Raw genomic sequence first — 27,174 nt, 5'->3', positions numbered from 1 at the left:
GCCTTCTGGCCTCTGCTCTCAGGGCCTCTGTCCCAAGACTGACATCAGCCTTTTTTTCCCTTGTCAATATTTCCTGTGCCTTTCAGGAGTTGGTCTCTTCTCTGCAATTCCACCCTGGCAGTTGTGATGGTGGTCAGCGTGCTGGTGGGCAGTCATTTGGGGACTCCCAGGAGCCATTCTGATACTCCTGAGTCTCTCATTCGGGGTTACAAAACTGTCGAGAACCGGAGGAAGCCCATTCACGTGAGGTCAACACAGTATTACATCACTTTCATTTTATTTTTGAATTTTCATTGGAAAATTATTTGTAACAAACTTTTCCAGATTTTCGGCCGCCTGCTTTCCTCACCAGTATTTCCTTGTTGGCTCTGGTGCCTGTTTAAAGAGACAGGTTTCTTCTCTGGTCATTTCTATCAGCTGGGCTTGCAGAATCCTTGATCTGCATTTGAAGCAGAATGCTTCTTCGTGATGTCAAACTGATTTTCCTTGTCATGTCTTAATATTTTGTGTACACTCAGCAACTGTTTCAAGTGAAATGCTCTTGTCCAATTTCGGTTAACTCACATTTGCTGAACTCCTGCTTTCATGCTGAGGGCAGTTTCTTCTTCCTGTAATAAAATTTAGCAATTTGCATTTACTATGGGAAGGTACTGGCCCGAGGTGCTCTCGTTCTTAACAGTTTTAATAACAATTCACCCATTAAAATATACAGTGGTTTTTACTCTATGCCCAGAATTGTGCATCCCATTCAATCTTAGAACATTTTCATCCCCCCAACAGGAAGCTCCTTACGCATAAGCAGACATCCCCATCTTCCCCATCCTCCCACAGCCCCAGGGAGCCACTTTTCTCTCTCTGTGGGTTTGCCTCTGCTGTAAATTTCATGTAATTCGAGTTACTTCATGTAAGTGGAAGCATCTATTGTGACTGACTTCTTTCACACTGAGTAACGTTTTCAATATTTGTCCACTTTGTGGCCTGGGTCAGTACTCTATGCTTTGCTATTGCTGAATAATATTCCTCTGTATGGCTGGGCCCCTCTGTTTACCCATTCATCACGTGATAGGCATTTGTGTTGTTTCTGCTTTTTGGCTGTGATGAGTAATGGCACCGTGAATATTCCTGTAGGAGTTTTTATGTGAACATTTGTTTTCAGTTCTCTTACGTGTGTGCCCAGGAAGCAAAATTGCCTGGTTATTCAGAAACCAAATGTTCAACTCTCTAAGGACCTGCCAGGCGTTTTTCCAAAGTGGCCAGGCTGTGTTACATCCTCACCAGCAACGGCTGCGACCTCTGCATCTTCTGTGTCCTCATTAGTGCTTGTTACTCTTTTTTTGATTATAACCTATTGTAGTGAGTGTGAAGCAGTTTCTCCTAGTGGTTTTGACTTGATTTCCCTTACAGCTAATGATATTGAACATCGTTTCATTGTGCTTATTGGTCATTTGTATATTTTCCTTGTTAAATTTTTTTCAGATCCTCTATTCATTTTTTAATTGATTTGCCTTTTAATTGTTGAGTTGTAGGAGGTTCTTTTTGTTCTTGTTTTGTTTTTTTTGTTTTTTTTTTGGTAGATACAAATTCCTTATCAGATAAATGATTTGAAAAAATTTCTGCTGTGTGTTGTTTTTTCACTTTCTGGATGGTGTCTTTGAAGCAAAGTTTTGAAATTTGATGAACTCCAATTTATCTCTGTTTTCTTTTTCCTTGTCCTTTTGGGGTAATATTTAATATCTGAGGTATTTTATTTAAACTTTTATATATAAAATAACTTAATTATTAGGACCGTTCTAGGAGACGGGTGCTGTTGTTGTCCCCAGTCTATGGATAGGAGACTGGGATGCAGAAAATTTCACTGACTTATCAGTGTCAAAGCTACCCAGTGCTGTGGGAGTTCAGACCCTCATGTTTGTCCCAAGCATCTGTGCTCTTCACAACCATGCTCCACTCCTTCCTGGAATCGTTAATGAAAAACTTTTTACTTTTTTGATTTCTTGTTAGTTTTTGTTTTTCTCATTGGGGCCTCATCTCCTCATTTTCCTTTAAGAGACCAGTGTAGGTTTATTTTAGTTCTCATGTAGGCAGAAGCATTGCTATCAGTTAACTTCTTTATTACTCACTCCCCAGTGATGGCTGTTGCTAATTGACCTAATGAAGTCTTGCTTTACTCTTTCCTTCTCATGACACTAACAACAGAGTCATGACTTACAGAATGCTTAAAGAAGAAAGTACTTGATTGATTTTATTTTGCTACCCAATCAAACCAATCAAATAAAAACCCCAGAGTTGACACAGACGGTAAGCCCTCCAGAATAGGGTCACTGTCTTCCTTGTGTTTCATTTGTTTGGTCACAGTGTCTGGATAGTGCCTTGCTGTCCAGCAGTTTTGTTAGGATACAGTGCTCGTGAATCATTGTAAGGACAGAATTTTGACAACAGACTGTGCTGTTCATTTCACGAGGGAAAAGTTAATATAGAAATACTGCTCAGATCTATTTTAAAATTAAGCTTGGAATTTTGAGAAGAGTTCAAGAAACCATACAAAGATCTTTTTCACTAATTTTAGATCTATCTTAGACACATTATGGTTACATAGCAGAGTACCTTATCAAGTAGATTTGACAAGAGGTGTGTATTATTGATTATTTGTTTTAGTTGAAATATTCTACCTGGGATAAAATATTCAGTGCCCATAAATGAACAAATATGTTTGTATTTCTATGCAACAAGGGAGCAGACTTCATATGTTTCTATATAATATATATGACTGTGTGTTTTAATATGTATTTCAGTGTTTTTATAGTTTTTCAGCAATGTTGTAACTTTAGAATTCTTCTAAGAAAATCACCCCAGATTCTAGTGCAGTTTGTACTGTGTATCCTGTCTTATGCATGGGAATCCACTGTCCCCACAGGGAGGAATTTCCTCTTCTATTGAGTTAGTATCAGAGTTAAAGGAACTGTGATTTCTAGGCCTTTGCTCTCCATGTGTTTGCAGTTGGCTGTCAATCGCGATATTCCCTTTCTTGAGTTTTCATTGTTCAATTAGAATTTTTGAAAATAACTATTAATATGTTGCATCGATCTCCCTAGAAACTTGATGTGTTTGTGCTTTTCAGTTTTCAATTTATGAAAAGTGTAAATACACACTTCTTTTTAAGTAGTCCTTTTTCACTAGATATTTGGTTACCTCTTTATAGTTAAAATATTTTTTTCCCAATGAATGAATCGGTGTGCATGTTTTAAAAGATACCTTACTTTTTATTTTTCTTATTGTAACAGTTATATTCATTGTAGAGAATTTAGAAAATACGGATAAACACATTAATAACTTAAAATGGCCTCTAATCTCACCTAGACATACAGTTGTAAGGTTTGAAATTGAGAATTACAAGTCCTCTCACATTGTTCTTCTTTTTCAAGTACGTTTTGGTTACTGAGACCCTCGAATTCCCATATGAATTGTAGCAGCAGCTAGTCAGTTTCTGCATAGGAGACCGCAGGGATTGTGATCGAGACCACGTTGAATATACGGATCGTTCTGGGGAGCACTGCCATTCCAACAGCGCTGTCTTCTGATCCAGCAATGTGCTTGGTTTGTCTGTCCAGGTATTTAGGTTTTGTTCATTTTTTTTTTTTAACAATGCTTTGAGTTTACAGAGTTATTTTACTTTTTTTTTTTTTTTCCTTTATACTGAGGACAAGTGTGCCATTTACCGGGATCAGAAGTGTATTTGAGCCCCGCCACTTGCTGCCACCATGGTCGCTGCGCTCTTGCTTCACCCGCTCTACAATCTTGCACAGAATAGGACCTCAGTAACTCTCTCTCTCGAATGATTATATGCTTGTTGGATGATGCTTGAGAGTCCGTGTGATGATTTTTTTTCCCCAGCCTTTCCCCACTTCTTTACTATGCCCTTTCTCTTCCTTTCCTCCAGCCTGGGTTTCAGTTTACCTGTGGCATTGATTTTTCTTGTCTGTAGACACTTCCTTTCACTGGTTCACGATAATTTTACATGTGGGCTGTGGAAACTTGCTAGATGTCAAGAAAGAGCCAATCCATTGCATGCTAGTATTTTTAGAGTGCATTATTGTTTTATCGATTGAAATTAAATCAGGGTGACCCCCTGAGCCCTCCCGTGAGCTGTTTTTGCCTTCCTACATGTGATAAAGCTCTGGTTGCTGAATGTGCTCTATCCCCAGACTTGGTTTTGGAGTTAAGTCACCATCAGTGGAGCCCTCTCTTTAAAAGATGAAGAAAACATTTGCTCCTTCTCCCTGGTTGGGGAATTGGATGAGATGAGGTACCAGATAAATAATGGAGCCCCACCTCATTCTAACACCCGCTCGTTCCTTTCCTTTCTCCACGGAAAAAGAGTACAATTCAACACTATAAAGATTGATTGTGAGCAAATGAGATAGACAGGACAACCGATCATTTATTAAATATCCTTTCATGCCAGAAACAAATGTATTATACACACAAAAAGCACACAAATCACGGTAGTACCGTGATTACAAATGTGGGTCTGAGTTCGAGTCCTGCTCTGGAGTGACCAATCCTGTGAGATGGATAACTGGTAGGTCGGCTTAACCTCTCTCGGGCTTGTTTTCTGTCCTGCAGAGATGGGGCTCGCTAGGCGTCCCTCCCCCGTAGAGGTGCTGTAGTGTGCAAATAATGCGCGTGGGCAGCCCGGGCACAGCTGCTCTTTCCTCGTAAGTGCAGGAGAGCATAGCTTTTGTGGTGAAGGCTTTATAACAGCCCCGTGTAGACTCTCAGTGCTCCGAAGGGATGCCTTGTGGTTTGGAGATGGGATTCTCATTTCTGTAAATACCCAAGGATTGTGTAATTGGGCCCTGCTGATTTGAATCTATTCTTTAGAAAGTACATATTGTAGATAAATTTTTCAAGCATGCATGCTTTTTTCTTTTATTATTTATAGTTCAACCCTCTCCCTTGGTGGGACTTTTCATGGAATCCAGGAAACAGCCCTAAGCCACCTGCCTCTTCACACGTCTCCGTGGTGGTTTTCTTCCCTGACTAGAAGAGGGTTCTGCATAGGAAATTTTCTTTGTTCCCCTTTTCTTGGAGTCTCTCTGTCTGTCTGCCCACCTCTCACCTGTCCAACTGTCCATTTCTTTACCCACTCATTCTTCTGACTTGTTCCAAAAAGCATTTCAGGCAGCTTACAGAAGAACAGATACCAAATAAACAGGTGAGAAAGTGGGGCCAAGTTCAGACAGTGAGGCTAGGAGGCGAGCCTGTGTGAGGGTGGCAGGCATGAGAGACACGCGTCTGCCCTGTGACTTATAAGATCGACAGCAACAGTGTGCCTGAGTCTCCCAGCAGACACAGGGAAGCAGGGTGTGTGGGAGATGCCCACTGGCTGTGAAATAAATAAGTGGCTGAGGAGAAACCCAGCCTTTCCAGCTACTAAGGCTTAGGAGAATACTTTGAGTGTCTTCAACATCAGAGTATTTCATCTTTTCTTTTGTCAGAGTTCTACATATAGTTGGTTACATTCTGTACCTGGAAATTTCTACAAAATTTCTTCCCACGTGAGTCCCATGACTCGGGAATGGGGTGGTTCTGCTCATTGACTGGGGATGGTCAGAAACCGAAAATGACAGCTTCAAAGGAGCCTGGGATTTGTCAGTTATGTTTTGTCAGTACTGTAGAGTTCAAAAAATGCTTTCACAGTATCTCTCCATCTGAGGCGGCAGCGTGCTCTCTTACCAGCATCAGGAGCTCAGGGCCACGGGATGGTGGGGCCTGACTGCTTTGCCGTCAAGACAGCTGAGCTAGTCACTGCAGGTGTGGTTCTTTTACGTAAGGCCTTTCATGTTCTTTACTTGAATGTTTCAACAGGGAGTTAATTAACTGAGTCAATTAACATTTAATGAATATGATGCTTTGTTGTAAAGACAGTTATAGACAGAATATAAGCTCTGAAGCCTTTAAAAACGGTTTCATTACTGAAATTTCACTAGGGGAGATACACAGTTTATCTTATTTATGCCTCTCTTTTAAAGTAACAAAGAAACAAGACAGAAAAGGCAGAGGATGGTTTCTGTTCTTCCTTTCTGCTTGCAGGTGCCCTCACCTCCAGTAGCATCCATCCAGACACCGGAACTGACACTGGCCGTGCTCAGAACTGCCTCAGCCCTGAAGACACAACTGACAAATAGAAGGGACCACGCCCTGTTACAGCAGGTGCTCTCACTTTCTGGATCCTTATGTAACTGAGCGGTGTGAATCAGGATTGCCCATTTTACATTGTGTGGCGCTGCTGCGGTGTCTCCTAGTTATTTGTTTCTGTAAGTATTCATGTATAATTCCCCAATGCGTGGTACTACACGTCTAAAAATGCTTTTTTCAGATGAAAAATAATGTGCATTTAATATAATATATCTGAAAAAAGGGGCAAAAGATTCTATCCTGGTCCCGCTACTCAGAGATAATAATTAACAATTTAACATTTATTTTCTGTTCTTTTCGTCAGTGTGTAGCATCTCTGTCATAAAAACCAGTGAGCACTCTGTCCCTGTTTACTCTTCGGAGACCTCCATTTTCCATTCGGCTTATTACATGTTTTTCTACAATATTCTATCTCCCCTGGCATGATTTTTAAAGACCAGTGTAGCATTCTGTCTTATGGAGGCATGGTCCATTTTACTTCGGACTTAAATAAACTTTTAAATTCCAAGTATACTTAACTGAAATACTGAAAAGAGAACTGTGGTGGTACAGGAAGGCCCCTAACTCCCTTCCCATTATTTCCTGAGAGTAAAAGCTGTTGAAAATTTGGTATATATATTTCATGACCTTTATGCCTATGAGATACATATATATACACATATGAGAAATCAATGTATAGGTGTGTGTATATATGCTTTATTTAAAAATGAGACCATACTATATGTTTTTCTGCAGCTCGCTTTATTCACTCAGGGGTATATCATGGACATCCTCCCGCTCCAGACTCACCCGGCCCTTTCAGATAGATTGGAGGCGTCTCCTGATGTGTGGGTGTCGTCTCTTGTCCACGGACACATTTGGTGGGAGAGTGCTGTGGACAAGGCCCTGGACCACGGCGAAACGCCAGCTCCCTCAGCGCCCGCAGCTCGCCTTGATTTACCGCATCATTGTCTTGATGGTGGACAGTTAAGTTTTCTCCATTTTCCACTGTCAGAAAGAATGTTTGAGTTGCATCCTTCTTGTACAGAACTTCCTGTGATCTTGTATGTGTATTCCTTTAGTTAAGGCTTCTGGAAATTTAGTCCTTGGATGTGACATTTACATTCATCACAGACTCCTTTCAAGTGACTAGAAATTCCTTCTCCATTGGGGAATGAAAAAATGCACAATTACTTATGTAACCAATTCTCTATCGCTGGATATGATTTCACTTCAGTTTTTCTTCCCACCTTTGTAAACAGTGTTGTGTAAATGCCCTGATGGGTACATCTTTTTGGACTGATTTTTTTTTTCCTAAAGGAAACGATTCCTACAAGTGGAGTTGAGTCAGTGTGTATGTACGTTTTTCAGAGCTTTCAAATCCATTGATATGTCATCCTCTGAAAAAGTCGCTCATGATTTGTTCTCCCACAGATGGACACTAGCTAGAATATCTTAAAAATATTTGCCAATATGATAGGCAAAAGTGCTTTTTCATTGTTTTTCTTTGCATTTGATGACCAGTGAAGTTTTGAGCATTTTTCACTCATTAGCCATTTGACTTTTTTAAAATGAATGATTCCTTATTTCCTTTGCCCACATTTAAGTGAGGGAGCTTCTTGTTGCTTTGTGACAGCTTTTTGTATGTTATGAAAATTAACTTCGTGAATTCATCAACATGTATCACAGAGCTTTTTCTTGTCATTTCTTTCCTTTCATTTTGTTCAGGAAGTTTTCTGATTTTTGTTGTGGCTCAAACTATCCTTAGGATAGTAAATGTCTTCCTTATGGGTATTATCTTTGACATTATTCTTAGAAATACTCTCTTATAATGGAATAAATCTCTTCTGTAGGTTTTTTTTAATCTCTAAGATGGAGATTATAATAGTACATGTTATAGTGAGGAGAAGTTGAGTTAATAAGAGCAAAGAGTTGTATTTGCTGTTACTAGTACTTTTTAATATTTACATCGCTATCTGCAATTTATCTTGTGGTCATTATGACAGGAGTAGAATTTATTCTACTATTTATTTTTCTATTTTAACCCAGGGCACAGGGTTAAAGCCAAAGGAAAAGACCTAACATGGGGTCAAAATTGTTCTTTTCTATTACAATTCCCTTTTCCACTTCATAGATAATTTTAGTAAGAAACATGAGCAATTTTGTAGTTTTGCTTCTTAATAACCGATAAGTGGGTCAACTATATTTTTGTGAGCAGGGATGCTGTGCGGGCATAGGGGTCACAGCTAACTCTTGTTGGGGGTGGCCGACCCTGGAACATGTCTGATGCCCGTGAGTGTTGGTGAGGGTCCCCCTAGCCAGCGGCTCTCTTCAGGAGCCAGCATATGGGCATTGATATCTGGAGACCTCATTTTCGGCTGCAGGAAATTTTTTAGATACTGCGATTGATAAATCACTCCAGCTGGGGATAATTAGGGAAAAAAGGAAAAGGAAAAGGGTTTGGAGTAGAGTAGAAGAGAAGGACATCAGATCACCGAGCCTGAGTGCTTGGCAGCGGGGCTTCGGGGGAGAGGGGAGCAGACGTGGGGAGGGGCCTGGCCCCGGAACCAGCTCCTGCACCTGTCCCCGTGCCCAAGCCACATAGCTTTTAATTGGGCCACCTCTCTGGGCTGGATGTCACCCTGGGCAGAACCTTGAGAATCGAAGGTAAGGGGTGGGCAGCACTCACCTAGGGGGTCACTGTGGATTTCGGTCAAGTCCACAGTGCCTTTCCTGGTCACGTGTCTTCACTTGTCCTTTATCTCAGGATCTGAGGAGGAGGAGAAAGGAACTCAGGTAGAGATCCAGGAAGATATCCGACTGTGTTAAGAGAGGACAGACACAGTGACACGGGGAGCGAGGACACTTGCAGCAAAGTAAAATTACTTCACAACTATTGCTTCAGAGTTGCAGGTGTGAGAAAGCCTAAGCCTGTCTCAGAGTGCAGGGGACAAGTGGAAAGGAATGGCAAAATTTCCGCTGAAAATTGAAATTTTGTTAAATAGCCTGCTACTATTGCTTGTATCACTTGAATGAATGCAGGCATATTTCTGTGGGCATTTATAGGTTCACTCAACCCCACCAGCCCCTCTTGCCCCCATCGGGGATGGGATTTCTCAAGCACAGTGCCCCTCCTGCTTGGGTGGGCCACGCTGCGTGTCCTCGCCTGGGGCCGGGCTGCTGCAGGGCACTGAGTCCCCGAGGCGCGGCCTGGGAGACACGTCAGGAATATCTCTGCTCTCGACTGAGGGCCTCCTTTTCCCCCTGCAGTGTAAGAATGCCAGTGACTGAGTTAGAAGCATGCTCCCAAGCTGTCCGTGTCCTTGCCATTAAGAAGCGGACCCTGGAAGCTTCCAAATTTCTCCAGAATGCGTTCTACGTTCACATTCGGCAGGTGAGTGTATGTCTTTACACAAATGGAGGAATTACTGCCGTTTTCCTGGAAATTACTCACCACTAGTCCATCTGATTTTTCTGTGCTAGGATTCAGTATGGCCTGCTAAAATATCTGGAGTCAGATCTTGAAACACTGATGAAGAAGATCATTTATTTTATTTCTATAAATGATTGCCTTTTACTTTCAAAATTCTGAATTTTTGGTTCTTTCAGGAATTTTTGGGGGGTTGGCGAAACAACTTTGCTCTTACCATCTTTGAGACCTGTTGCTTTGTGCCTCTCACCTGTCTTCTGTCACTTGTGAGGCGATTCCATTTGTGACCCTCTCCGGGTTGTTCATGTTATAAAACATATAGTCTGTTAAAGTACAGTCCCTTTTACTCCGAAGACATTCCACAAATACTACTAAAACCTGGGTGTGGTTTTAAGAAGACAGAATCATTAGAACATATACTTGCAGGTTGCTAGTGCAAAATCCCCAAATCAATAGTCTAGCTCAACATCTAAAATCTTTCTAATCTACCTTGGATTTGTATGGATAAGTGATGCAGTTTGGTAAGAACTCAAGACCAGGGTTAGAATACAGGCTGGTGTAGCTCAGCAGGTCCTCCTGATCCAGCACCGTGCCAGAGGGCGGGGTTGAGGGGGAGAGGGCTGGGCCTTGGGGAAAGGGGAGAGCCAAGAATGAGGGGTGTCCTGCCGTTCCTGAGCTCAAAGTTTCATGGCAAACACCTTCACCAGGTGAAAAACTTGGAGATTCTTCTAAGAACAGTAGGTTTGAAAAGAGTCATAAAAGCACGGGAGTGACAATATCCCTTTTGTGTCTAGTATTGGAGAGCGGCTGTGGGTCCACATGTGAGACTCGTGAGTCCAGGTGTGCAGTGTTGGTGGCTTCCACCTGAGCGGTGGGACAGTCAGTGGGACAGTCACTGGGAAAAAACGAACAGACTTTAGGCATGTTTAGATGGTAAATAGGAAAGGATGAAAGATGTCTGTGAAGGTAGGATGGAGTTAGGCCCAGGTTTCTGGGTGGATTAATGAGGTAAGTGATGGTCCTGCTGTGCTCTGAGGAGGGAAAGCTGAAGAGGGAGCTCTGGGGGAAAACTGATGAGTTCAGCTGTGTGTAAAGTGAAAGGCTGTTCGATGTGTGGTCTGGGAGCTCAGGTGAGAGCCAGTAGCGAGTAGCGGGAGGGGAGAGAGACTGTCAAATCATTTTGTGAGCATACAAATAATTATGATTAATGATACCCTTACGTCTCTACATTCTGGATTTAAAACCCATTAACATTTTGCTATATTGACTGCAGAGGTTCCTAATTTTTTTTAACAGAAATAAAAAAAATAGAAACAAAATAGTGGAGTTAATGAACATCAAAGAGTTGATGTGTGTCCTTGTATGTATTTTTGATACCTCATCTGTTTATAACCATAATCTATAAAAAGTTAACTAGTTTAGCATAAGAGTTAAACAGAGGGACGTGACACACAGTGTTGGGGCTTGAAGCTGATCTTCTCAGGCAAATTATGTCGCCTGTCTGTGCCTTAGTTCCATCTTCTGTGACTGCCCCCGGACCCCTCATCACAGCTGATTTCCTAGACTAGATGTTGGGAGGGAGGCTGCTGAAGGGAGTAAAAAGTGGCAACTGCTAGGGACACTGAAGAGAGACACAAAAAGTGATTAAAGCCGATAAACTCAGTACAAACTAATACTCTCAAAAGAGGAAGAATCCCGCAGTGTTTTGAGCCACTTAGCGTATGGGAAACAAAACCACGTGGACCCAAAGCTCTTGAGCATGTGAATATTGTGGGTGGGAGGGTGTCATCAGAAAAGGGTTGAGAAAAGGCCTTTTGGTTTCCCTTGACGTGTCCAGTAAGGATGGGGAGCAGAAGAGAAAACCCCCTGCTTCACAGTGGAAGCTGCTGTTTTGTGCAAAACTGACCAAAGTTTGGAGACCAGTCATCAGCGGTGCTGGCAAATGAAGAGACTTCGGGATTGGGTGGGGCACTTGCTGCGACTTCCAGGTGACCTGCTGGCTGGGGGCTGTATGGCGGGGAGTAGGTTTGCAGGGTGACCCGGGCATAAACCCTGGCTCTGAGGCTGCTGGTCTGACTAGCAAACCTGGGCACCCTCAGTCCTAATGGGGCAGCTCGGGATGTGGCCTGGGACACTTGCTGTGCTGAGGGCGAAAATAGGGCTTCCCTATGGGGGTGTCCCTGCGGAGAGTGGGAACGTCCTCCTGCAGGGGAGGAAGAGCCTCTGAGCAGGGTGCTGGATGCACAGGCAAGACCACCCTGAGCACGGAGGGTTTGGGGAGCCGGAAGTCACAGTGTCCCGAGCAGGCTTGTTCCTGAGAAACTAGAGGGAGAAGTGGCTGAAAAGCCAGGCTAGTGTCAGACCCTGTGGTGTTTTATGAGTGACAGTAAAGGACTGGTCCGGCAGGCACGAGAGAACCCTGTGGGAGTCCCAGCGGGGGCGTCACACCGGAGGGTGTAGCTGGGTTACAGACTTTGCCACTTATTAGCTGTGTGACTTTGAGCAAGATCACCCCACCTCTCTCTATATATCTTCATCTGTAAAATGACACAGTGACAAGCTCGTGTCATCAGAAGGCTTAGTTTATCTCTGATTCTCTGTTTCCAGTCTTGTCAGTGCTTCCCTGCAATGTTCTGCATTGGCTGCTCTTACCCTCAGATGGGAGGGCGTAGAGGGACATTGTAGCACCTGACGGCAGGAAGGGGTTTCTCTAAAAACAGACATGTAGCAGCCTGCAGCTGCAGGCCTGCAGATAGTTTGATTGATGGTCCTAGAGAGGAGTTTGGAGGCCTTAGCATCGTTTTAAGACTTGTTTTCCGTGGGGGGCAGCATTTGCCTTTGCAGATTAATGTTGGAGATTTGGGCTTCTTGCAAAGCTGTCTTCAGAGACGGTTATATACGTAAAATATCGTATAAAATAAAACGCTTTTATTTAATGTGTGGGACTTTTCAGCTGTTGGGAACAGCTCTGTTGACCTGGTCTCCACGGAGGACACTAGGGGTCAGCAGAGCGTGTGGGAGCGCAGGCAGCCCACCATGCTGCTGTGGGGTGTTCTCCCCAGCACAGCACTCTGCTGAGTTGACTCTTCTCTGAGTTTGGTTGCCAGATGAGCAGACAGCAAATTAATGAGTTCTGGTGGGATTGTATAATGACAGGAAGAAAGAGGGTCCCGTAGTTTTTCTGGACTAGAACATGCTTTTGGTTCCTGATCCAGTGTGTTCCATTACAGAATTGATGAGTTGTGTCTATTCTGGGACTTGTCGACTGAAAGAAATGTGTAGCCTGAAAGTTTAGAGTTATGCTTTATTTGGCGGGAGGACTCGAAGCGGGATGACAGCCTTCAATTCTGTTTGAGGGACTGCTCCCAAGAAGTAGGGGAGGAGCTAGGATTATATAGGAACTTTACAACAAAGACCTGGGAGTTGGAAGAATAAAATATTGCTTGTTATCTAAAGAAATCCAGGCATCTCAAGTTCAAGAATTTAGTGATTTTCTTTGTATGGGAAGAAGTAAATATTTTGGCTCATTGAATTCACTCCTTTTACAAGCACCTAGTTATCTAGGGCCAGTATTCTGTCCTTTCTTATTCTGAGTCCCCTCAGAGGGCACCATTCTGAGTGGCTGCCTAGGCTGAGCAGGGGAGGAAGAGCCTCTGAGCAGGGTGCTGGATGCACAGGCCTGTCCTCCCTGGGAGATGGTGGCAGCTGCTGATGACTTGGTTTCAGCATTCTTTGTTTACTGACATGGTTGCCGTATTTTCATTCACATTGTAGTATTTTCATTCACAGTTTTCCCCCTTGGTCCTAAATTTGACCAATATTTTGAGAGACATTTCATGACCAATTTTGTCCCAGGGTGCTATGAAGGCTCATTCCTAGTTCAGGTTGAAGAAACTTCTGACCTGCCATTCAAGGTGTTAGGTGTTTTTATCAGGCCCTGTTGATACTAAAAGTTCTCTGGATGGCCTGTCTTACTAGTCTGTTATGATCCAGGAAATGTTTACCCTTCGTTGCTCATTCCCATACCTAGAATCACACTGTTATAATTATTTTATGCAGGGTTATAAATTTTATGTATTTCTTCAATATGATTTGCCATCATCAATTTTTTGTAGGCCTAGCTACACTTTGGGAAATGTAAGAGAAAACAATCTTATAAAAATAGACAGGATATAAGTAATACAGCTAGTAACGTTAATAAAGTCACGATTAAGAATTTAATAGTCAAGAAGTTATATTTTTGGGTTAAAATTTTTCTTGTGTTTCTGACTGAGTTTGAGTGATCTTACGAGAAAGTTCGTATTTATGGTCAGGCTTCGAGCAGGTATTAATTGGCCAGGTGAGGTCTCCCACCTTGTAAGATCAACAGTGGCCTAAACAGAACTATAATTTCCTTTTTAGAATATCGTTTCTGAGGGCTATCTAGTTAGAGCCTTGGAGTAGGGAAACCCACCAAGGTAACACAGAAGTACTAGACATAGGTAATTTACCATAAACTTAACAATTGGAGTAGTTCATAATCAAAAGTAGGAGAAATTATCAAAGTAATTGGTATACAGGCCTGATCTGGTGTCTTGGGTCAGCTTTCTACCTCATATGTCGTCGTCTTCTCATCCTGGCCTGGTAGTTTTTCTCCATTTGGGCCTTGTTTTAAGGTGAGCAGTGCTCTATAGGCCAGTGCACTGCAGGGGCTCTTTCTGATTGGAAATGAATCTGAAAGTCAGTTTCCTTCAGCTTTGCTGTGTATGGTCTAGTTAAGAGTACCTGATAGAGTCCTTCCATTCATGTTGGAGACAGTTTTTTAAGTCATGCCTGTTCCAGTATGTATAATCCCCTGGCCGCAGGTCATGGGGCATTGGATCTTTACCCAAGGATATATTACTAAGCTTCAGAAAGAAACATACAGTGTCCTTTTAATAATTCAATTAAACTTTGCAGCAATGTAACATGACAGGAAGGAATGATCTGGGAAGTGTCTTACTAAATATAGACCTCAATTAACAAAACGAGAATTTAATATCCACTAAAATATAAACTTTTTCTCTCTAAAGTTCCCTCATTTTTATCAAATATAGTCAAATCAAGGTGAATTTGTTTACAAGTTAAGTCTGATTATTTGATCATATAGGCTGTTTTAAATTGACTGTGTTGGAACTTTTAATAAGGACTTTTAAGCTAGAATGTTAATAAGGTTTGCTAAGGCCAGCAAAGCCCCGTCAAGGGCTTGTCATAGATTTCTGCCTAACAGATTTAGGTAAATTCTTTTCTTTTTGAAGTCCTTAAAATACCTTGAGGTTCCTATACCTGTTAGGAGACGATCTTCCTAATTTATCTCATAGAGCCACTGGGGACCTTAAAGATTTTAGTCTCTTGAGGGATCAGATAGGGAGAAAAGATAACTGTTCTAAGTCTGCTTACATAGGTATAATTTATCAAATTGACGTGAATCATAACTAGTTTAAGGAGAAGAGTTTCTTTATGTCTGGTAAACAGGTTAAAAGCCAGTAGTATTTCAGACAAAATCAAAAATTGTAACCATATTCATCAGTTTATTCGGTCCCACGTAACTAATTCTTTTAATCAGAGTTTTCATTAGACCTTTAAAATTTCTTACCCAGTTTATTTCAGTGCTATAGTTTGAAATTTATTAGAAATCAGTAAATCTCTTGAAGAGAGAGTATCTTGCAAAATCATCAGAAGAAAACAATTACCTGCCTATAAATGACAACAGAATTAACAGCATGGTTAAACAATATTACACTGTAATCTATAAAGAAACCTGGTCACAATAACCAGAATTATGACTGGTAACATTTCAGATATACCAGAATGTTAGGGAGTCCATATAATTTCTAGAATATCTATATTAATAATATTTTCTCATACAATACAACCTAGGAAGATTTATTATTCATTTGACAATACTTCCCATGTTAATTAACATGCCAAATGAAACTTACTGCTTTAAAATCTCTCTTTGAGATGTTTCAGGGACCCTTTGTAGCATCCCATACTTAACTGAAGACTAAAAGAATTTTAATGAGAAATTGATATTTGGGGAGCTTGTTAAAAGTTTTCAAAACACTTGATCAGATAAATGTATAGATCACTGTAAAGTAGTATTTACTCATTAACAAAAAATATTTCAAAGGTAAAGACACAACAGATCACTTAATTTGCATAAGAAGTTTACAATTTGTTACTGAAGGTGGATTAATATTTTAAGAAAATTTTGTCCCCTTAACAGAGAGAAAACCAAATGTAGTCTTGTACCAGCTTACTTCTAAGATTCATTTACTTTGCCCAAATTGATTCTAAACTTAGCCAATTCTGACCACGTACAAAACTTTTTCCTCAGGGTTCCTCTTCCACAAGCCTTCCCCAGCTTTCTATACTCGTATTAGTGTGTCCCTTATTTTTTCTTCCATTCAGAAGTAACCAGATTCAGGACAAAGTCACTATTTTTCATTAACAAAATATAATTCCATTCCTTATATCTTCCCTTACACATTTATCTTACCTTCCTAGGTTACTGAGATCTTTCCCTTAATAATAGAGACTATTTCAGAGTGGCACCAAGCATTTATTAATATTTCTAAACACCTTTAGTTTCTCTGTAAGAGGAAGTCATATGTTAAGTAATTCATATTTCAATCTTATTTTATCTGAAAATGGTATAGCTATTAAATAAAATCCTATCATTTAACTTAATTTAGCACAACTCTAGAATTTAGATACCAAACATTTAGAGATTATCTTAAGCATACATTTTAAATATATATTTTAAAAAATTTACCCAAAACTCTCATCTCATTTGCATTGAATTTACTTCAAATTTTATCACACCACAATACTATTATTTTTTTTGACAAATCTGTAACATATATAACAGGATCTTATTTGACTTTCATTAAACCTAGGTACAGTAAAGGTATTATACTTAATATTGAAGACTTTAAAGATGTCTATATTAATTAGAACATACTTAAACTAAACAATACCAAGTGTTATCTTAATATTGAATATTTTCCAGTTCACGTGAAACTGAAGGTCAACTTAGTCAGTATTTATTTTAAAAATACTTAATTTGTAAGCTATTACTTTTTACGTCAATTAAGCAGAGCTCTTTGACTTTGGTTTTTTTTTTTTTTTTTTAGCTGTAGAAATATCTCACATCTATAATGTGTACTCAGGCTTATAAACAGACCAAAGTTAGAGATCTCATAGCTTCACTTTAAAACTTACTTATAAGATAGGTATAATAATAGTTGGAGTAAGCTTAATTTGCTTGCTCAAATCACTAAGGCTTACTATTTATGAAAAAGACATTTAAGATTTCTTGACAAAGTCTGACGGACCCATCAGAGTTCTGAGCTCTAAAATGCCAAAAATTTCTTTGGCCTTAAGTTTTCTCTCATTGAGCTAATTAGGCTCAGTCCTAGGTCACTGTTTGCTGTATATACATTTCTGATCTGCAAGAAAGTGACAGACACTTCCAGTTCCCCAGAGAACTGCTCTGTCACGCAGGCCCAATTGTATCTCCTTATTTGGCTTTTTTTGTATCAGTGAGAAGAGCTGTAAACAAAGAATTCCATGTTTTAAAACTTTAAGGTTCAATTTATCTTGTCTTCCAAAGCTTGCATAAGGCATTTAGTAAGGTCTCTTTTCCTTGAGTTATAAGTGAAACCCAGGGTAAACCTCTTATTATATTTTTCTATTAGCCACTGAATATTAGTTTTTAGTTTTACATTATATTGGACGGCTCATGTAACTCTATTGGTTTCCTTTATTTTGTTCAATTAATATTTTCTGAGGGACAGAAATGTGCCCAGCCTTGTAATACAAAGAAGAGGAAGCGTTTTTCCATTGAAACATATCTATCCCACAACATAATTAAACAAAAAGTTTATATAAAGCCCATTTAAACATACCAATTTTACAAACTTTTATCTCAATTTTATTAACTCTTATACCTTTAATTTTAATATTTATTAGGTTTAATCAATAATTTTTATTTCTAGAAGGAATGCCAGAAGCCTTTTTCTTCTTTTCTTTCTTTTTTTTTTTTTTTCACTGTATCTAATTTTATAGAAAAGTCTCTGGGATCCCCAAGTTTGAGCCAAAGAACTTAGGCCCTTCTCAACTTTTAATTTGATTAATTGGTCTGTTGCCCCAGTCATTGATCAAATATCACAGTCTACATATATTATATGTATCTATCTCTGTAAATACATACATTTTAAACTGGGGCAAATAAAACGGACTTCTTTGAACTTTAATTTTGGGGGGCAGTAGGTGATCTCTTTGGCCATTTTTTTTTAACTTTACGTAGTGTAGTATCAAAATCTTGTCTCTAAATCCAAAAGTGTCCATTTTATTTATCTCATTCAAAATAACCATCAAAAAATTTACCCATTTTGGATAATCCCCTTATCATTTTTTTTTTCTGTTAAGAAAAAAATCTTTCGACATTTTTACATTCTTTTTTCCAGTTACTCAACCTAATTAACATTAATTATTCTTAGATTTTATTAACATCTCTAAAACCATTAATGGGAAGGGAAAAACATAAATGTAGCTTTTTAAACCAGTTTTTTAAAAATAAGTTCTTAGATTAACCATTAGATATATTTTCTACCTTTAAACTTGATTTTAATAGGTACCAATAAAACGGCTGTTTATAATGAGAGCTCTTTCAACTCTCACCAATTTAAAAGATTTTCCAAATTAAGGGATCCATCATATGGCCATCAATTTATATATATATATATAATGATTTTAAACGAATAAGATGAAGAGGCTTTTCCAAATGAGAGTAGGGGTGCTGCCTAAATAAAATTCAAAAGTTTACTCTCCAAAAGGTAAAGCAATTCATGGTCCAGACTGATGCAACAAAGGTTAAGATGGCAAAATGCCTGAAAATTGGTACAAAGGATTGTTGAGAATCCCAATTTATTTGTTTGGCCACCATATGTACAAAATACTTGTAGCTTTTGCATGGCAGAGTCCAAATTTTCCATTAAAAACCAAAAGGAAACACATATATACATATATACACACACATAAAACACCGAGCGAAAGATAAAACGTTTATATTTCAAGGACACATGAAGAGAAATCCAAGTTCCCCCTAAAAGGGTTTTGGTTTTTATAAGTCCAGAATTCCAAAAAATGTTTTTACGAGGCCTGGTTAGTTACTTTAAGAGTGAGAATTTTTTTTAATTCCCAATTAAATTTGTAAGTTTTGTATGTATATAAACCTGGCTGGGGAATTAGTTGGAGGCTGGCAATCTGTCATTTATTTTTCTTTTTTTCCTTTTCTTTCTTCCTTTCTTACTTTCTTTTTTTTCTTTTTTTTTTTTTTTTTGAAAGTTCTATTCCCCATTCTAAGGTAGGGTTGTCAGAATAAAATTGCTAGTAGGTTTTCCCGCAGGGACAACTCTATGGCATGAAGTCTTTGCCTATACCACTCCTGCAAGTTTCTCAGTCATCCAAGAAAACTGTTACCAGCCAGGAAGAGGGTCCCATTTTTGGAGTTGAAAGGTTCCTCATAAGAGTTTTACTTTTATACCGAAAAATTCAATGGAGGTAACCAAATTGAGGAAAACATTAGACCAGCCTCTTACCTAACCACTCAGTCCTGACCCCAGTGTCTTTCAACATGGACCCACCCTGGATGTCTCCACTGAGTATTTTCCTGGTATCTTTCAACCAGCCCCACCTTGGACGTCTCCTAAAGATGGGTGTTTCCCATTATCTTTCAACCAGAACCCACCCAGTATGTCTCCACTGGGTGGGTTATTCCCCCCCAGTATCTTTCAACTGGAGGGCCAGGTACCTGGATACACCGCCAAATAAAACTCAGGATTATCACCCAATATGGGAGATCTGAGAACCAAGATAGACTCACCCAAATTCATCTGGACTCCCCGAGGAGGTGGATGGGCACAAAGGGCCACTGCTGGTACCAAGGCTCCGGATACTCGGAGAGTTCAGGTGGAGAAAGTCTGCTCTGGGTCCCTTCATGGTGTCCAAAAGTGTTGACTGAAATACATGTGCAGCCTAAAAGTTAAGAGTTATGTTTATTTGGCGGGAGGACTCGAGCCGGGATGACAGCCTCTCAGATCGCTCTGAGGGACTGCTCCCAAGAGGTTGGGGAGGAGCTAGGATATATAGGAGCTTTACAACAAAGACCAGGTAGTAGGAACAATAAAACATTGTTATCTAAAGAAAGCCAGGTATGTCAAGTTAAAGAGTTTAGTGATTTTCTATGTATCATTTGGGCTCACTGGATTCATTCTTTAGACAAGCACCTAGCTATCTAGGGCAAGTATCCTGTCTTGTCTTATTCTCATTCTGTTCAGAGGGCACTGTTGTGAGTGGCTGTAGAGGCTGGTCTTCAGGCCTGTCCTCGCTGGGGGATGGCGGCAGCCGCTGATGACTTGGTTTCAGCATTATTTGTTTCCTGACATGGTTGCAGTATTTTCATTCACATTGTAGTATTTTCATTCACAGACTGATTGTGGATAATCTGGATACGTGGAAAGGAACCGAGATAGAATTACTGCAGGTACCTTCTACTTTAATACTCCGTGTGCAAACATAAACACGGATGAAGCATACATTTGAATCTGGTGGTGTAGGGAAGGGTTTCTGCACATTACAGGAGAAGGCAAGGCAGAATTCCTCTACTTTGTTGGCAGGGATGTGGGTCCACCTGTCTTTTCTGTAGCAGTTTCTGAGAGCAGTTTATGGTAATTAACAAATATTGACAAACGGTGGCACACATTGAATTAATAGCTGGCCTGTGCAAACTTGTGTATTGGACAGGTGGATTGGAGAGAGATGTAGCCCAGGCCTGGGCTCAGATACAGTTTTAAATCGCCATTTCCTCACCAAAGGGCCTTGGACTAGAGTGTAACCTCCCTTAATCTGTTGGTGAATCTGTGAAATGTGCATTATAATATTCGTTTCTTCCTGGGTTTGTTGTAAGTTGTAAACAGTATTATAAAACTCATGAAACACTTAACAAACAGGCACTTAGCAGTGTTCACTGTGTTTGTCCGCCCCGCTTAGCGTGTGTCACAACCATAAAGGTAGCATGTGCCTGTTGAGGATGCACTGGTAGCCCCTTGAATAGGTTGTGAATTTGGTGATTTCCTTTAATCCTTGAAACTGTATATGCCATGGGCAGTTATTTTCATGGACAGATGAGGAATCTCAGGGTAAAGAAGACTGTGTAATTTGCCCAAAGTCAGACCATAATTTTGGGTGCTGGGGCCTCGGTTCAGCATGGGCCCCTGGGCCTTATGCCCTCTCCGTTCAGCCCCAGAGCCAGACGTGGGGTCGCCTGTCTCCCAGCCCAGAATATCCAGTAGGCAGCAACACAAACCTGGACCTGTGCTGCTTAAGCAAAAATTCAGAGTGGAGGCAGGTACTAAGGGGATAAATGTAAAAACAGACGACTGCAAAGTGTGATCAGCTCTGAGAAGGAAAGGAACACGCCTCGCCACGCAGAGCTGGAAGCTTTCCCTTCGGGGCTGCTCTGGGGGCGTTCATCTCAGCTAAACAAACTCCGGTCCTGCACCAACGCAGGAAGGCAGGGCACGTGTGACCAGGTTGACTTGGCCTCGTTGATCATACTCATTCCCCATTCAGCGGCAGCTCTTACGGGCACTTACCTATTAAACAGATTTTGGCCATAATCATCACGCACTTTGCTTGGTAGTTTTATTGGCCTCACATTTGAGATGAGGTAATTGAAGCTGGGGAGTTTGTTGCATGCCCGTGATTACCTTGGAAATAACCCCACTGGTCTTTCAACATAGTCTGGTGTGGCTGTTATATCCCAGCCCTGTGAATGGCATCGTGTAGCTTCTACCAAGTGGCACAAATGACTGACATTGATTTTTCTTAATTCGTAGGAAATGGTATGTGACAATAAGAGAAAAAGGTAGTCAGAAATTGTTTGGAAAACTAGAACAAAATCCAATTCTTCCCCAGCTGGGGAAGCGTACCCAGTGTCACTCACCCCACTCACTGCCTGGCATCTCCTCCCTGCCGACTCCGTGTTCAGAAGCCACTCTGAGCCTTTGAAGAACATTTTGCCTCATGACACTGTTGACTAGGACCTGCGGCCTCTCTGTCCCTGGTTAACTCTCTCTTCAAAGCCATTTAAATTTTATGCAGGCTCCTCAGCTCAGATGTAAGAATAGCCTCTTTAAACTTCTTGATGCAGCTCCTTAGTGAAGATCTTTGGAAGGAAAACTAGCCAAAACCTGGGAGGTATGCACACAGTGACTGCAAACTCAGCACTTAGTGAAGTTCAGAATCAGAGGGGTGGGAGACTCAGGAAAGGCTTTTTAAGGTTGAAAGGGGAAAGTGAAAGGACGCAGGCTGTGTGAGACTGAAGCATCTCGGTCCCAGCTAGCAAGGCAGCTGCGTTCAGGATGGTATGTGAGGAGTACAGAGTTCTCACAAAGAAAGAAGTGGTGGGATGGGAGGGAGGACAGATAGATTCTTTACTAGGGAAGGAAAATTGCGCTGAAAACTTCCTGGTTGAATAAGAGGACTGTGACATGATGTGCTTGTATTTTGGAGAGAAGGGTTTTGTGGGGACAGGCCTAGGAGAACGCTGTCTGGCTAGGGGGTCAGCACAACAGGGAACCACAGAGAACAGGGCCGACCTCAGGGCCCCTGCTGGGGGAGAGCCTGCCGCCATTTTGAGCCCTCGGGGCTGCTTCTGTCCCTTAGCTGGGGCTTCAGAACTCCCTTCATATCCCAGTCCTGTTGATACAAGAAAACAGATGTGGGGCATGAGAAGGGCTGTGTCCCAGGCTTTGGTTGAGCCCCTGGAATGTGCCCCACCAGACATGGGTCCTTGGCTTCCTGCAGGAAAGATTTCAAGAGCAAGCCACTGTTCAGTAATGGTAGATTTATTCACAGAGACACATTGAAAGGCAAGAGAAAGGCCACGAGTTGTGGGGTTCGGGTGCTCAGATTCAAAGTAGGTACACACTCCACAGACAGAGTGTGGGCCTTCTCGGAAGAGGGAGAGAGAGTGGTGACCGCGAGGTGGCGCTGTGTTGCTCGTTTTCTTGGGCTTGGTTGTTTCATATGCTAATATGTAGACTGAGCAGCCTAAGGGCAAGGGGCTGGGATTCCCAGGGAGTTGGCCATTTCCCACCCTGTGACCTTTTGTGGCTAGCCTTGGGATGGCCATGGTGCCTTGGGGCATGTAAATTCACCATGTTACTATTACAATGGGTGTATAATGAAGCTCAAGCTCTGCTAGAAGTTATATCTCTTCATCTTGAGCCTCAAGGCCTATTGGGGATTGAATCCTTCACCATTTTGATGTTAATTGTTGTGGCCTTCCTTGAATGGCTGTGCTCTGCCCCCTTCCATCCTGTCTCACTGTGATGACACAGAGAGAGCAAAGGCCGGGCCCTACCCGTGCTCCTGTATTTAACAGGGGGAGGGGTGGTGTGGGCTGAGGATGACTCTGAGTGGTGAGAAGGATGTTTCAGATTTTCCCACGTGGGAGATGGGGACCTGCCAGCAGCCACTGCAGATTGATCTCACGGGCATTATCGCTTGTGTCACTCATCGTTTCTATTTTTCTTTTATTTTTTTCAAGTATTTAATCTAAATTTAATATCAGGTTTTTTAGTAAAGAAATTTCTCTTTTTCTTTTCCTTGGGGCTCTTTAGGGGGTAGATAATTAGGTGTATTTATCTGTTCGTGGAGGCCCTGGCACTTGAACCCAGGAAACCGTGCACGCTAAGCACACGCTCTACCACTGAGCTCTACCACCCATCACATCATCTTTTACTTTTTGCTTTAGCTGCCAAGAATCTTACAGCTGAATTTCTAGTCGGCCTTTAACACTAACCCTAACTTCATGGCATTCTTTTTTATGAATTTACCTTTCCGTGGTTTCATTTAAGTATTCAATCTCCATTTTGTCTTCACTCTCACTTTTGTCTTTTTGTTGTTATGGTTGTTAAGCCGTGTTTAAAAAAATTGTTTAATTTCTCTTTTAGCAGGAGGCTGAAAGTAAATAAATATGTAAACAAACTTATCACACTTAAATATTTTATACTTTCTAAGCTGTTTAGTAGTTACTTAAAAACCGAATTGAATACTAAAGTGATAAAATTTTTAAATTATTTTTTAATTTTTTATAAAGGTATAGCTGATTTACAAAATGATATAAGTTTCAGGTGTACAATAGTTGCACAATTTGAATTTTTATGTTCCATTTATAGTTATTGTAAAACATTGGCTATATTCCATGTGTTGTAAGATCCATCCCTGTAGCGTGTTTATGTTAGATGTAGCAGTTTGTATAAGAAAGCTGGGTAACGCAGAGTCTGGGGAGTGGCTCTGTCTAACACATGTTCATGGTCACCCTTCCTGTCAGAGCCCAGGCCCTCACTCCTCTCTGCAAGTGAGTGAGTGGAGGCAGCCCTCATCAGCGCTGGCACAACCCTCTGAGTGGCAGTGACAACAGTGACTCTCTGTGGACATGCAAATTGTTGTTCCAGGATCTTTACATGCATTTCTGCATTTAATAATTAAAGCCCTCCTGTGAGGAATCATTTTATGTTTTTAATGAATAATACATTTTATTTTGATTTTGATAGACTTCAAACCTCCAGAAAATGTACTGGAATAGTACAATAAACGCTTAGAGACAGTTCACCTAAAGGGCACTATTTGCCCTTTTGTGTGTGGCTTATTTTAGTATAAACTTTCAAGGTCCATCCATGTTGTAGCCTCAATCAGTAATTTATTCTTTTGATTTGATAATATCTTTTTTCTTTTTCTCGTTTTTGTCTATTTAAAAATATTTTCATTGAATTCTAGTCAGTTTATAATGTTGCATCAGTTTCTTGTGTACAGCACAACACTTCATTTATATAGAAACATACCTGTATTAATTTTCATATTCTTTTTCAACATGTTACTATAAGATACTAAACATATTCTCCTGTGCTATACAGTATAAACTTGCTGTTTACTCTATACATACTATCTGCAAATCTTGAACTCCCAATTTATTCCTTCCCACACCCTCTCCCCTCTGGTAACCATAGTTTGGTTTCGAAGTCTCTGTGTCTGTTTCTGTTCTGTAGATAAGTTTATCTTTTATTTTGGTTGTTTTTTCATTTTTTGTTTTTTTTTTTTTTAGATTCCACATGTGAGCGATCTCATATGGTATTTTTCTCTCTCTTTCTGGGTTACTTCACTTAGAATGACATTCTCCAGGTCCATTCATGTTGCTACAAATGGCATTATTTTATTATTATTTTTTATGGTGAATAGTAGTCTATTGTACAAATATACTACAACCTATTTATCCAGTCATCTGTCAGTGGACATTTAGGTTGTTTCCATGTCTTGCTATTGTAAATAGTGCTGCTGTGAACATTGGGGTGTAGGTGTCTTTTTGAATTAGGGTTCCTTCTGGATATGTGCCTAGGAGTGGGATTGCTGGGTCATATGGGAGGTCAATTTTTTGTCTTTTGAGGAACCTCTATACTGTTTTCCACAATGGCTCCACCAAACTGCATTCCCACCACAGTGTAGGAGGGTTCCCTATTCTCCACAGACTCTCCAGCATTTATTGTTTGTGAACTTCTGAATGATGGCTATTCGGACTGACGAGATGTGATATTTGATTGCAGTTTTGATTTGCATTTCTCTGATAATGATATTGAGAATTAATTCATGTGCCTATCGGCAATTTGTATGTCTTCATTGGAGAAAACTCTCTATAGATCTTCTGCCCATTTTTGGATTGAGTTGTTTGTTTTTCTTTCTTATGAAGTGTAAAAGCTGTTTATATATTCTGGGAATTAAGCCCTTGTCAGTCTCATTTATTGCAAATATTTTCTCTCATTCCATAGGTTGTCTTTTTGTTTTGCTTACTGTTTCCTTTGCTGTGAAAAATCTTGTAAGTTTAATTACATCCCACTTGTATATTTTTGCTTGTATTTCTATTGCTTGAGTAGACTGCTCTAGGAGAACATTGCTGAGATGTATGCCAGATGTTTTCCCTATGTTTTCTTCTAAGAGGTTTATAGTGTCTTGTCTACATGTTTAAGTCTTTAAGCCATTTTGAATTTATTTTTGTGTATGCTGTGAGGGAGTAGTCTAACTTCATTGATTTACATGCAGCTGTCCAGTTTTCCCTACACCATTTTCTGAAGAAGCTATCTTTATTCCATTGTATGTTCTTACCTCCTTTGTCAAAGATTCAATGACCAAAAGTTTGTGGGACTATTCTTGGTAATTTTGTTTATCCGTTCATTGATGGATGGATATTGTTTGTAACCTTTGGCTACTCTGAATGATACTGCCATGAATATTGATGTGCCAGTTTTTGTGAGAATATGTTTTCATTCTGTTGACTGTACAGTTGGCCCGCCATATCTGTAGTTTCCACTTCATGGATCCAGATGGCTGATTGTAAAGGGACTCGAACATCCTTGGATTATGGAATCCAGGATGGGGGGTTCCTGAAACCAACCCCTCGAGGATACTAAGGGATGACTCTACATGTAGGAGTGAAATTGCTGAGCCATATAACTCTAACATTTTGTGGAAACAACAGACTTCTCCAAAGAAGCTGCACCATTGTCCCTTTCCACTGGCCGCATATGAGGTATCTCTGCCTCCTGAACAACACTTGTTATTGTCCATGTTTTGATTATAACCATCCTGGTGGTTGTAAAAATCGATCTCATTTTCATTTTGATTTGGCTAGTGATGCTGAGCTTCTTTTCATATGCTTATTGGCCATTTCTGTATTTTTTTAAATCCTTGGAAATTTTAAAAATTGGGTCGATTTTCTTTTTATTGTTCAGGTGTAAGCATTTGTTATATATCCTGAATACTAGTCTCTTATTAGATACATGCTTTGTAAAATTTTTCTCCTATTCTGCAGATTGTGCTTTCACTTTAGTTCTTTTAAACATTAAAACGATTTCTTTACAGGTGAGGTAATTAGATGTATTGATTTATTTTATTTTTCTTGCTAATCACGCCCTCTATCAGTTGAGATACCCCCTTCACCTGTCATTTCACTTTCTTGATGATGTCCTCTGTAACAAAAAGGTTTTAATTTTGATGAAGTCCAGTTTATCTGCTTTTTTCTTCTATCACTTGTGCTCTTCGTATTGTATCTAGGAAACCAAAGCCTATCCTAGGACCTCAAAGATTTATACTGTGTCTTCTTTTAGAAAGTTTATAGGTTTAGTTTTTACGTTTCTGTCTCTGATCCATTTTGAATTAATTTTTATTTGTTATATAAAATATGGGGGTCCAGATTCCAGATTCATTCTTTTGCCTGCAGATACCCAGCTTTCCCTGCACCATTTGTTGAATAGACTATTCTTTCCATGGAGTGTTGTTGGCATCCTTGTGGAAAACTTTGTTTAAATGTAAGTTTTTTCCCCCTGGGATTTTATTGTGTCTCATAGATTTATTTATCCAAACTTATGCCAGTAACTTACTGACTTAGTATTATAGCATTTTAGTACACTTTAAAGTGAGTCATC

General features: G+C 40.3%; 1 protein-coding gene across 47 annotated transcripts in view; it reads left to right on the top strand.

Moving 5' to 3' along the window:
• LOC141576892 (uncharacterized) overlaps positions 1-27,174 on the top strand; it is a 195,064-nt gene that overhangs the window by 48,558 nt on the left and 119,332 nt on the right. For 27 of the 47 annotated variants that reach the window (XM_074360229.1, XM_074360225.1, XM_074360238.1 and 24 more), the window contains 3 exons: positions 6,094-6,213; positions 6,934-7,163; positions 9,448-9,571. In XM_074360229.1, the coding sequence (XP_074216330.1) occupies positions 6,094-6,213; positions 6,934-7,163; positions 9,448-9,571 (474 nt within the window). Of the gene's footprint in view, positions 1-3,422; positions 3,609-6,093; positions 6,318-6,933; positions 9,091-9,447; positions 9,572-26,969; positions 27,058-27,174 lie in introns of all 47 variants that reach the window. The other 20 variants (XM_074360258.1, XM_074360255.1, XM_074360254.1 and 17 more) reach the window with 6 other exon arrangements.

The sequence above is a fragment of the Camelus bactrianus genome, unplaced genomic scaffold (genome assembly GCF_048773025.1).
Source record: "Camelus bactrianus isolate YW-2024 breed Bactrian camel unplaced genomic scaffold, ASM4877302v1 HiC_scaffold_43, whole genome shotgun sequence".
In the NCBI taxonomy this organism is placed as follows: Eukaryota; Metazoa; Chordata; class Mammalia; order Artiodactyla; family Camelidae; genus Camelus; species Camelus bactrianus.
Note: the sequence above shows the minus strand (reverse complement) of the source record. Positions and strands in the feature narration are given on the sequence as shown.